The sequence below is a fragment of the Accipiter gentilis genome, chromosome 23 (genome assembly GCF_929443795.1).
Source record: "Accipiter gentilis chromosome 23, bAccGen1.1, whole genome shotgun sequence".
Classification (NCBI taxonomy): Eukaryota; Metazoa; Chordata; class Aves; order Accipitriformes; family Accipitridae; genus Astur; species Astur gentilis.
The window spans coordinates 7,411,081-7,423,497 of record NC_064902.1 but is presented as its reverse complement, the minus strand read 5'-3'; the positions used below and the strand labels follow the sequence as shown (position 1 = coordinate 7,423,497).

The 12,417-nt window shown below is 41.8% G+C and overlaps 1 protein-coding gene across 2 annotated transcripts in view; it reads left to right on the top strand.

Annotated features, from left to right (window-relative positions):
* Positions 1–680: 680 nt before the first annotated feature.
* Positions 681–12,417, top strand: part of NISCH (nischarin) — a 32,198-nt gene continuing 20,461 nt past the window's right edge. Inside the window, exons 1-4 of one of the 2 annotated variants that reach the window (XM_049826111.1) lie at positions 681–960; positions 6,606–6,689; positions 7,442–7,624; positions 10,950–10,998. In XM_049826111.1, coding sequence (XP_049682068.1) covers positions 874–960; positions 6,606–6,689; positions 7,442–7,624; positions 10,950–10,998 — 403 coding nt within the window. In that variant the 5' untranslated portion in view covers positions 681–873. The remainder of the gene's footprint in view (positions 961–6,605; positions 6,690–7,441; positions 7,625–10,949; positions 10,999–12,417) is intronic. The other variant, XM_049826110.1, reaches the window with a different exon arrangement.

Sequence of the window (12,417 nt, the reverse complement as noted above, 5' to 3'; positions counted from 1 at the left end):
CAGCCCTGCATTGCATTGCAGAAGGCTGTGGTGCCCAGCGCAGCAGCGGACAGCCCTGCTGAGCATTGCACGACGCTGCACAGACCTGCGTTGCATTGCAGAAGGCTGTGGTGCCCAGCGCAGCAGCGGACAGCCCTGCTGAGCATTGCACGACGCTGCACAGCCCTGCGTTGCATTGCAGAAGGCTGTGGTGCCCAGCGCAGCAGCGGACAGCCCTGCTGAGCATTGCACGACGCTGCACCGCCCTGCGTTGCATTGCAGAAGGCTGCGGTGCCCAGCGCAGCAGCGGACAGCCCTGAAGAGCATTGCACGACGCTGCACAGCCCTGCATTGCATTGCATTACAGAAGGCTGCGGTGCTCAGCGCAGCAGCGGACAGCCCTGAAGAGCATTGCACGACGCTGCACAGCCCTGCGTTGCATTGCAGAAGGCTGCGGTGCCCAGCGCAGCAGCGGACAGCCCTGAAGAGCATTGCACGACGCTGCACAGACCTGCGTTGCACTGCACAGGGCTGCGCTGCACCCCGCAGCCATGCAGCGCGTTACGCTGCCCGAAGCTGCCGCTGGGCGAGGCAGCACGCATGCGCGCCCCCCACGCCCTAAGCCCCGCCTCGATGGGCCGTAGACCCGCCTCTCCCCGCGGCAAGCCCCGCCCCCGGCGGCAGGCCCCGCCTCCGCCGGCGGCTGCCCAGTGAAGAGGCGGCGGGCGGGACGAACCGCACCCTGAGGGGGGCGCAAAGCCAAGATGGCGGCGGCGGGAGCGACGGCTGGGCTGGGGGCCGGTGCGGGCGGCGGTGGCGGCAGCAGCAGCCGGAGAGGAGCGGTGACGGCGTGAGCGCAGCGGCGGCCGGTCCCCTGCGCTTCTCTGCGGCGTCATGGAAGCGGCGGCGGGGGGCGAGGACGGCGAGGAGCCCCCGCGGGAGGCCCGAGTCCTGGGTTCCGAGCTGGTGGAGACCTACACGGTGCGGGGCCGGAGGGAGGCTGCGGCCGGGGGTCCCGCGGAGGCGAACCGGGGAGGTGGGGGGGGGGGGAAGGCCGTGAGGGACGTGCCGGGCGGCGGGTGATGGTGGCAGCGGCGGGGGGAGGCGTGGGGGAGCGGGCCCGCCTCGCCGCCGCCTCAGGCAGCCTGCGGGGTGCCGGGGGGAGCGGGCTGAGGCCGGGCTCGGTGCTGCGCTGCCTCCCGCTTAGCGCCGCCGACTCCCTGCCGCCTCTGAGGAAGCCAAGCAACAGTTCTCGGCCCGCTTTGGTACCCACGCTAAAGCCGGAGCGAGAATAATTTGGCAGAAGTTTCCGAGCCGTTTCTGCCTCCGCGGAGGGACGCGTGTTCTGGGAAATCGGCCCCGAAGGCGGGCAGGAGCCGGGCTGCGGGTCTCAGCTGGTGAAAATCGCCCCAGCCCCGAGCTCCTCGCTGCTCTGGCCCTTTGGGAGAGCCGGTGTTTTTGTGGAGCCTGTTTGCAACTGTCGTGTTCTTCTTGCCCATGTCTATTTATACAGATACATGCATGTATATGTGCATGTGATTATGAAAAATTGTTATTGAGTAAACATAGCTTTTAAAGCTGGACTAAATATTGTAGGAAACGTTTCCTTCAGGTGAAAATACTGTAAAAAGTCCCCTTTGAAAAGCCAACCTTATTTTCAGAGAAAATCAGATAATTTGGGGTAGACAGTTTTTCTCTTACCCTACAAAAAAAAAAAGAGGAAAGATTGTCAGCAGCATTTTTGTTTGGGGAAGGAATTAAGTATAACTTGGTTTTAACTGGCTGCATTCTACTGAGTTAATTGGTCTGTTTTTCAGGAAGAAGCTCATCATAAAACAAAACTCAGCATAATTGCAGACAGAAAACATCTCGATCACACCACCCTTTAGTTATATAACTAAAAATGTTTTCTGCTCCTACCTTATTTTAGTGTGATTTGAATGATTTATTTTTTTTTTGTAGAATGCACATAATGTCATTCAGGTTTCTTCCTGAGGTAGGAACCTAAAAGAGAAAAGGGAAGGGGGAGCAATGGTCTAGAAAGGTAGCATTTGTAAAGTCGTGTAATGGTTACAAGTAATATTTCAGGTTACTGCCTCTGAAAAGGTACCCAGAGAAAACAGCAACAGGAGAGTGATTTCTGAGTTTTTAATAGGACAGAGCATTTACACAGCTGTAGTACATGTAGGGCCTAACTCCTTTCCAGTTGACAGCCCTTGAAACATCATTGTGTAGGAATGACTGTCAGGTGGTGAGTAGCCATAATTACAGACAAAAATGTAATGAGTGTTCAGTGAAGGAGTTTGTTAGAAGCTTAAAATAAATTCTTGAAAATTGCTTCAGCTCTTTATGTTAGTTACATAAAGATGTGTGTTCACAGAAATGATGCTGATGCTGCTGTTGAGATGTTACCACTGTGTGTGTTAGGATGTGGTTCATCCCCCAAGTAAGTTTGTTTTCGCAGTTCCTGATCAGCCAAGAGGCATAGTGAGACGTGTGTCATGGTGACTGGAAACTTCGATTTCAGGTGTGAACCAAGACTCAGCAGTGTTAATGTTGGTGTTGAGAATTTTCGTTAGTATTTTGCAATACCAGTGAATGAGAACTTCAAGTGAATTTACTTGAGAAAACGTCAAAATGTTATCTGCTCCCTTATTCTACTGGTGGTTATGGACACAGGAGGTGAAATGTTAGCTACTTTGGGGCTTTGGCCTGCAAGCTAGTATTGTGGTACAGCCAGCCTTTGGTAGTACCATTCATTAATTTGCTAGATTGAGCTGTAGTTCAGGTGTATAACTTCACTGAAGGTAGTGTTCAGCTGATAGTTGGGGATAACATTTTAAGCTGCTGCAGCTAATCCCAAGGAAGCTTATTTTTTCAAGGCCAGCTTTCTTTTTTAATGATTATGGTTCTGGAAATGCCATGCTATTTTAATGCCATTTTTCTTGGGAGCATTAAAAGTAGCGTGTTTGAAAGGCAAGATTTACCACTATTTGGTCCTACTTTGATTCTCTTGCTGCATTTTTGAAGGAGTCATTGCATTAAGCTTACCTGTGTGTAAACCTCCTAAAACTTTCCACAGGACTCCAAGCCTGCAGCCAGTTTGTATGAGATAGACCCAAGCCATTAGAAACATAGGAATAAATCTTTAAACGAAAACAGAAATTTTACAAAATTATTCACAAGGTGAATGTTTTAAAAAAATTAGCATTTGTGTTTAGTGTTCAAAATTAGATTAGCAGCACCTAAGGATGTGATAAAGACCTGTACCAGCACAGAAGTAAAGAAATTGGATAGTGTAAAAGTCAGTCAAATCTGGTAAAGGTGAGAAAGGAAATACAGCAGTACCAAGCTGCATCTTTATCCATTAACATGTAGTAGTCAAGATGGCAGTGGTCTTATTTACATCTTTGTTTTTTGAAAGAGTCGTTTTTCTTTTTGTGTGTGTGCTTCCCGTTGTACTCTGTATTTCAGAGCTCATAATCTCAATAGAAGGAGACTTATTTTAATGACATCAGTTTGACAGTTGTGAGATTAAATCCTCTAAAATATATCAGGGCGGTCCACGGTTCTGTGTAATTTTGAAGGCACTTTTGAAAATGTGATTCTTGTTGGAGTTGTTTAGGGTGGAAGGCAAGGTATGGGTAAGTCCAGCAGGAAAAAAATACTGCACTTGTTGATGTTTCTTCTGTTGGGTTAGAAATGTATGAGCACTTTTACTAGGTATTTCTCCTGCATGTGCTGGTCCAGCTAGATGCTGACTGAAGACTGGCTGATTGCTGGAAGGCCTCAAGGCTGCCAGTGCTTTGTTTCCTGCTATGCATTTGTTTGGCCTAAAATTGCCTTTCTGCTTTTCCTGTCTTTTGCAGCTGTTTTGAATATAAATACTAGCCTTGATATTTAAGGAAAATACTGTGGCTTCCTTGAATGGGTGTAAACTGACTACTTGACAGAGTGGAGAGGAGGAGATGCAGTTGCATCACTGCTCTGGAATTCGGGACCTACTGGCTGCAGTCACACCTGTGTCCCAGGCTTCCTGTGGGCAGCTCTGCCTGTCATCTGTAAAGTGAGGTGCTTGTTGTCTTGACAGTACCGAAGTATGAAGTTAGATGAGGGATACTGTAGAAATGCAAGTTTCCCATGTAAACTCAGATGGGTGGGTAAGTGACTGGTTAGAAAATCCTGAAAATATACAGCACTGCAGATATGCAAAACACTTTTACAAAGTAAGAGTAGCCAAAATGACTGATTTATAGAAAGATGTACAAAATTTATTACACGGCGGAGTTTAGTAGAGACACAGGGAGGAGGAAAACCTGTGAATGTAAACACTTTTGCATTTTAGCTCAATAGAGATGCAGTTTATGGCATAAATAAGGGTGGAGATTTCACATGGTGTATTTGGGAGACAGGGCAGTGTGTGAGAATTTCATCTCTCCATGTATGCCTTGTAGCGTTTGGTTTGACAGGTAGGCAGTTATTGAAGAATCTTAAACTGTCAGCCTTGTCATATTAGTGCACTCAAAATTAATTGAACTTGGATACCTGACTTTTTTTAGAAACTTAAGGGGTTTTGCTTATTGAAGCAGGTCTTTGGAGCACATAAGCATATTGCATTTGTATTCTTTGAGATAATGGTAGCTTGTGGATTGATATGAAATCAGTTGCTGTAATTCTGTGTACTGATGCTGTTTGAGGGGTGAATATGTACTGCTGGCTCTGGCTGCATTCTACACGGGGAATGCTATGGCTTTTTAAAGACTTAATTTGAGGAATTGTATCAGTGCATGTAAACACTCATTTTAACAGGTGTTTTCCTGACCAGACTATCCATTTGGCTCAGTGCTACGTTTCTAGAATTGGTCAGTGCTTGCTGTTTCAGCAAAAGGATACGAAACCTTTATTACATATTTACTCTGACTGTATTGTATACAGAGAGAAGGGGCATTCCTTCCTTGTCTCATAAGCTGGGAGCTGTGAAGTTTACTGTGTTTTCAATGTCTAATCTGCGGTTTTATGCATTATATACTCAGTCTGCATTGCGTTTAGCTGTAATGCTTGATCTGCTATAATTCAGCACAGTCAGCTTTTAAAAAGAACTGGTGGTCTTACTATGGCTTATAAATGTAGTACTACTTTAATTCTACCTTTAATCTTCTGGTTTCTTTGAGTATCTCCTTGCTTTCCTCAGGGTTATGAGGAGCACTTGAATGCTCAGGTTATTCCTGTTCTAATTTGTCACTGGCACAGTGAATAATCATGATCTGCTGTTTCCCAATACAACATGATGGGAAAGCAGATGCAGGCCTTAATTGAGACTGTAATTCTGTGGACGCATTCATCTGTGTTTTCAGTACTCATCCGAACACTGACGTGTCACTTGCTGTATGCACTAGTCAGACATCTTGATTCAGTTCTCTGTAGGACTTGGGTTTTGTTCAGCAAGCCAGTGTCAGATGCTTACAAAAATATAATTGGTATGAGATATAGTTTGTCTTTTAAAATGCAAGTGGTATTCTATTTAATGTTTGGTATTGTGCTGGTCTGTACTAACAATAAGTGAAAACTGGCTTTTTACATAACAAATTGAAACTGTTGATGCTTTTTGTTTCCTCATGTGGGTTTAGCAACTAGATGTGCATCATTCTCATAGCAGCTATGAGTCAGGTCTGTGCTATCTGTGGTAGTAAGCAAGTTCGCAACTGTATTAAATGCTTTCAAGATTTGATTGCGAATTGTTTTTTTTTTCCCCAAGGAGTATAGTTGCATTGGATAACACAAGTTATTTAACTTGTTATTTTCAAGTAGCTGTAGAACTGGTTTTACCGAGCCTTGTTTGTTTTCCACTTTGTTTTATTTTGTACCTTTAAAGTTTCTTTGGGATGGCTTGCTTCTGGCGTATCCAAAGGTAGATTGTGAGTTTCCTGTACTGTTCAATCTGCAAAGTCACCTGCAATGAAAATCTTGAATTGTTTGGTACATGCATGGTTAAAAACACTTAGCTTTGTGTAAAGAAAAGTTGGGTTGCTTTAGATAATTGTCGTGATTATTTGGCCATGATTGTAGTGATTATTTGGCCATGATTGTAACTCTCGGGAAGCTGTCTTGTGTGCTTTACCCTAAAAGGAATAAAAGAGTTAACATCCAGCCAACCAAAGGATTTGTCTAGATTTCTGAAGGGTTAAGCCTCCAGATTTCTGCTTAACTGTGAAGCGACAGCAGGATGGTTGCCAAGTTCCTCTGCCTGTTGTAGAACTTGGTAGATTGAAGAAGGGATGCTGCTGTCTCAGCGTTGTGGATAGCTATGAATACCAACATAGCTAGCAGAAATCTTCAGAAAAAGTGGCTTAAAGATCTTGGTTATTAACCTTTGGGCTGCAAAAATAAAAGCCATTTCTTTACATTAAGAAGCATCTGCATGTTTTTGTGTGTGGAGCAGCCTTGCAAATGACATTAGGCATCCTATATGAGCAAACTCATCTTAGAGTTTGGGTTAGCTTTCAGTTAACTGTGATACTTTAAGCATGTAGAATCACCTTATAGTGCTACATTAACAGAATGTCTCACAGTCAGCTTCTCTAAGACAAATGCTTTACAGTGCGCTTACTTTAATTTCTTCTTTTCAGGTATACATTATTCAGGTCAGTGTTGGCAATCATCAGTGGACAGTCAAACATCGTTACAGCGATTTCCATGACCTGCATGAAAAGGTAAAGATATTAAAACTGTGGCCTTGGTCTTTTACAAAACATTGTGCAGTTTGTATAGTTTTGTTGTATGGGACATAAATTCTTTCCCCAATAAAGAGCAAGAATATCTGCCAGATACCATCTGAACTGCAGACTAAATCCTTTTTGTATGAACGATATTACTTGCCTCTGTTACACTTCTCTCTTGAACTGGGGGAGGTTGGCCTGGACAACTTTAGCCTTAGAAGCTTGTATCAGAAAGAATGGATTTCAGGCTAGAGTCATTTAATGTTTTGCCAAGAGTGATGTTTATGATCAGCTGATCTGGTAACAAAAAGCTGGATTGGAGCAAATATTCTCTTCTGGGAGAGGTGGATGATAAAACTGTCCTTAGACAGTAGCATGGGGTAGCTACTAACCAGTGCTGATTAAAAACAGCAAGTGAAAATGAGGGAAAGTCCACTATAGTTGACTGGGCTGCTTTCTCAGAAAAGCACTGGTTATTCTGTTGTTTTATCACCTTAGTTACATTCAACCATGTGGTACTGTGAATGATTCTTCCAGAAAACACTTTTGTTGAAGTTCTCATTATTTTGTGATAAAAAGTTATTTCTGAAAATACCTAGTAGTTTGAGGTCAATAGCTAAATTTACTGAAGTAATTTTTTTTGGATCTTACCGAAATCAGGCAACATGCTTTTAATGTGTTCTATTGCATCTTTTGTGCATGTTCAGATGGTGAGTTGGGTAGTAACTCTGGTCTTTGTCTTTCAGCTTGTTTCAGAAAAGAAGATAGATAAAAATCTGTTACCTCCTAAGAAGATTATTGGAAAAAATTCCAAAAGCCTGGTGGAGAAAAGACAAAAGGAATTGGAGGTCTACCTGCAAACCCTGCTAGTCAAGTTCCCTGTTACTACTCCAAAAGTCTTGTCACACTTCCTACACTTTCATTTATATGTAAGTTATGTTTTTAGCATATGAGGTGGAGGCCTAAATGTCTTTCCCTAGCTCTCCGACTTGGAGAGAATTGTGTAGAATCTTCACAAAATAGGTGAAACTACTCTTTTTCAGCATTTTGCATAATGTAACAAACAAAGCATATTCTTAGGATTTTTGACACCACTTTTTATTGCAGTAGGTACTGTGCTGGTGTGTAATATGGATAGGGACTCTAAGAGGAGAAAATAAATGCTGGCAGGATAGTTGGAAACTGTGAATAAATCTGAAGCTGAATTGTTTGTTAGGCTAAAGTCAATAGTGCTGGCTCTCCAAAGGAGCATTGCATAATTGATCCACACACACTCCTACTTAGTGGTTAATGGTTAGAGCTGTGGTTCACACTGAAATACTTTCCAGTAACCCAAATGAAGAAAAATGGTGCTTCTCCATGAGAAGTACACTGATGGAGTGGTCTCTGGAGAAATATCTCCAGCCAGCAGACAATGTTAGGGTAAAGGGTGCTTGAAGTGAGAAGCAGTGGCTTGCTTTCATGTTCAGATTGCAATTTGTTTGTTCATCTCTTGTGTATAATTAGGCTTTTTTGCAGTATGGCATCATGTTGTAAGGGAGAGAATGAACTTCGTAGAGGAAAATGCACTGGAGAACTCAATGGAAAGGAGGAGCAGTAATTGCTTTGGGGTGGGATGTGCTGAGATAGCCCTTCATGGTTTCATATAAAGGCTTCAGAAGTGAGTCACAAGTGGTCCACTAGGTGTGTTAATTAAGTTTTAGCAACAAAGAAAAACCTGGTTTAGTTATGTTACATGAACATAATTATCCTGGTGAGACTTTAGAGTTTGACTTAGATAAACAGTGGAAGGTTTACTTCATAGTGTTGCTATTGCTCTGCAGATTTGAGTGAGAAGCACTAGTTTGTCATGATCAAGCCTTCTAAAATGGATTAGAGTTTTTAAATGTATTAAAAATGCACGTGATCATGTAGGGACAATTCCATTCAGATGGAGCAAGCTTCCTGATCATTCAGAAGTTGCATAATTTTTCTGTTCTCTGGCTACTCTGTCTCTTAAATGTCTCTTTCATTAATGTTTCAGTGCTGTACCTTCAACAAAGGTTTTTATGCAGGCAGAAATTCTTCCTAGTCCCTCTGTTGTTTTTCAGTTAGACCGTTTTTTTTCTCTTGCTGTAATATTCATCCTTTTTTACTTTTCCAAAGAGCTAGCATTATTTGGATATGAATGCTTCCTTGTTTCTATGCTGTGCTCGTGTATTACAAGCAAAGTTGTTGCTTAATCTGCATTTCTTTGCTTTAGGGGAGTCTGGCTTGAGGTATAAACTCAATTGTTTTTGCTTGGAACTTTAGACTACTTTCAAATATTTACAAAAAAAGTTAGTTATTCAGCAGAAAAGCTAAATATTTACCACAGCAATTCTACTGGAAAATAACCTTCCTGCAGAACTTTGATCTTATTTTAAAATATTTTTGTTACCAGACAGCCCATGTGCATGCTTGAGCCATTATAGTCCCTAATATTGCTTCATTAGTTTATATAGGAAGGCTGCGATATTTTTTGTCTATGCTTATTTGTAGTATTTCCAGTAGGGATTATTTAACTTTACTTCCCAGGTTAATAGAACTAACTGGAGTAGAAATAACCTACAATAAATACATGAAACCCACTTTGAAGCATTTGCATGTCACAGGGAAAAGCCAGGTACAGCTTAGCAAGGAGAAACAGTTGCATGTGACAGCAATGTAGAACATCATTGTTACTTTGACATTGAATAGGATGTCTGCAGTGATACGGGGATGCTTGTTTTGTTGCTCTGTTTTATACTTTGTCATCTTAGAGATTTGGTTTGTTAACTTGCAAAAGCTTCTCTTTGTAAGAGAACTGAGTACCCACAAACTGCTGTTCAGAGACACCTGCAAACAATGGACTTCTGTGGGTTTGATGCATATAAGTAGTTAGAGCTAAGACAGAGGTCTCTTGTAGACAGAGGAATAGAGTTGCTTTTTTTGCCTGCTAGTCACTGAACAGTCCAAGTCATAATCTCATTTCAATTATATATTTAGAAGAAATTTCTGCTGTGTCCCAGAAGATGAAAGATACAGAGTATAGAGTTCAATTAAGTCTGTGCCTGTCAGATGAATGTAATTGGCTTATTCAAATGATTCAGAATTGTTGAATTTTTTTTGGAATGCAGCTTCTAGCTTGTTGTTCTCAAAACTGGTGTGGAATCTTTGTTCATCCTCATTGAGTGGGGCTTCAGTTATACTAAGAATGTGCTTTTCTCAAATGCTTGCCTCATCAAATGAGCTGAACTGTCTGCTGCAGATGTCCTGTGGATTTATTCCCTTGTTATGAATCATGAGGGATTTGTCAGCAAAGTAAACTCATTAAATATTCATTTTGTGATGATCCATAATATGTTTATCCTTTGCGGCTACCTTAAAATGAGATGCATGTGTCTAGGGGAAGCTTCACCATCTCAAATAGTTTTATTTTGTTCTTTTTGTGGGCCTTAGAGAGAACTGTTGGAAATGTTCAGAACTATTTCTGGACTTCCATAGAGCATATGGGTTTTGAGAGAGAATCTACAGGGAAGTATGCCTGTATGGGAAATACTGGTACTGATCTTTGTGCACCTTCAGATTCAGAAAGAACAAATCTGTGCATTGTTTTCAGCCTTTTTCTTTCCTTCTAGAGCTGTCAGTGTCTGGAATGGAGATTGAGCACCTGGGTAGGTCCAGGAGGGTAGCAAAGATGTAGGATGGGGAAAAGGGGCTTTTGAATTGCTCTGCAGCAAGCATAATAGAGAAGACTAATTACTTTTTATATATCTCTTCTTCCCTGTAGACCTGTTAATCTAAAGTTTTCTGTGCATTAGTGATATTCTGAGGAAATGTTGAGTGATTGATGCATTAGGTTAGTCTTTATGTTAAAATTTGAAGATCACTATGCTTGTAATAGTTTCTTCAAAACAGAGCTTTCTTTCAAGTTGGGCTAATGATGGCTAGTAATAGTTGCTCTAGTTGCTGTTGCCCTTTTCTAATATATGCAGGATGTGATTATTTAAATGTAGTTCAGTATCTTCCACGTTGGAAATTAAAATAATATGAAATTAAATAATTTCAGGTCATTTTTATGAAGTATTTTCAAGTTACAAAGAAATCCATAAGACACGGTAACAGTTGATTTCTGTTATAAAAAAAAAGTCCTGTGCCACAGCAAGAAAGGGAGACTTCAGCAAAGGTACATGTTGAAAAATTGGAACCATAATATGTAAATAACACTTGATTACAACGGTTTATTCTTTGCAGGAGGTCAATGGGATCACTGCTGCATTGGCTGAAGAGCTATTCCACAAAGGTAAAGAACCTGCAAGAATTTAACTGGGAATGACTTCCTCTGTGTACATGCATTCATATACCTGTGATTTTGAATCTCCAGGCAGTGAGAGATGAATTTTCCATGTCAGACTACGAGATTTTTTTCTTCCCCTTCTTTCTCTTCACCTTTTTCTTGCTGTTTACACTTTGATTCAAGCTGCATTTTGGGAGGAGCTGTGACAGAAACAAAACAGAGAAATTGGTGAATTTAGGTTTTGGAAAGGGCCTACTAGTCTGTCCTTAAAGGATAGGATGTGGTACTGGTGATCAGAAGCTTTTGTTAAGCTTTCTGTCTTAGGATGTTTTAGTGTAACCTGTAAGGAAATTTGTTTTATATCAGTGAGTCCTGATACAGTGTTGTGTTAGATGCAAGAGGCCACTTTAGATATCTAAATTAATATTGTTCTTCCAGAATTCAGGAAACATGAGACCTTCTGGTCAGTTAATTAAAGGATGGCCTTTTCTGAGGCTGGCAGATGAAAATTACATGCACTTACTGTAAGTGCAATGGCTTTAACTGGTTCATTAACAGCAGGAGGCATGTGAAATGATTAACCAATGCTAATTTTGTTTTGAAGGACATGCTAGATGCTACTGTATAATTCCAGTTGGCTGAGGTGATAGGTGATGCATTTTTCAGTATGCCATTTCGAACTGTTCTGGCACAAAATTAAATTTGGGTGAAGCCATTCAGAGGGTCTGCTCAGCAAATTTTGGAACAATTTTAAGGAAGCTCCTGAAGAAATCATCCCTGACTTTGTAGTGCCTGCAGTCTCACTGATACCAGAATCATTGCTGTATGACTGCTGTATATTAGTGTAGCCTTCCAGTAACATGCAGCTGGAATCTTGGACTTGCTCCCACTGAAGCCAAAGGGAATTTTACTCCTCAGAGCATTTCTGAGAACTCTGCTTATCATGAAAGCTGATGCTCTCTTGTCTATGAAGTCAAACTGATGTCCCGAAGAAGAGAAAGATATTAATTCCACATGTGTGTGTTTTGACTGCTGTAGTCCATGTTAACTCCTATGGTGCCTTCAGGGAGGCTTTTGAATGCTGTTTCCCACTGTTCCTAGAATGAAATGGGATTGTAAAAATATCAGATAATGCATTTCCTGTTCTGGGAGTTCACATTGGTATTAGTGTGGTGAAACTCCTCATACTTTCCAAGAAAACATACTTGCTACAGTTCTGCATTTAGGCAGCGTAGCAAAACATGTAAGGCCTGGTTTTTAGATGGCAGGCACTGCTTTTTCTGAAGAGTAAGTCCTAACTGCTATCGAACTTAGGGATATCTCAGAAAAAGTTTTAGTATCTCTTGCATTATATAAATGAACCTTGATTCCAGTCCTGTTAAGGTTGAGGGAAATTTGCCATTAGTTGTGTTAGGAGCTTCAGGC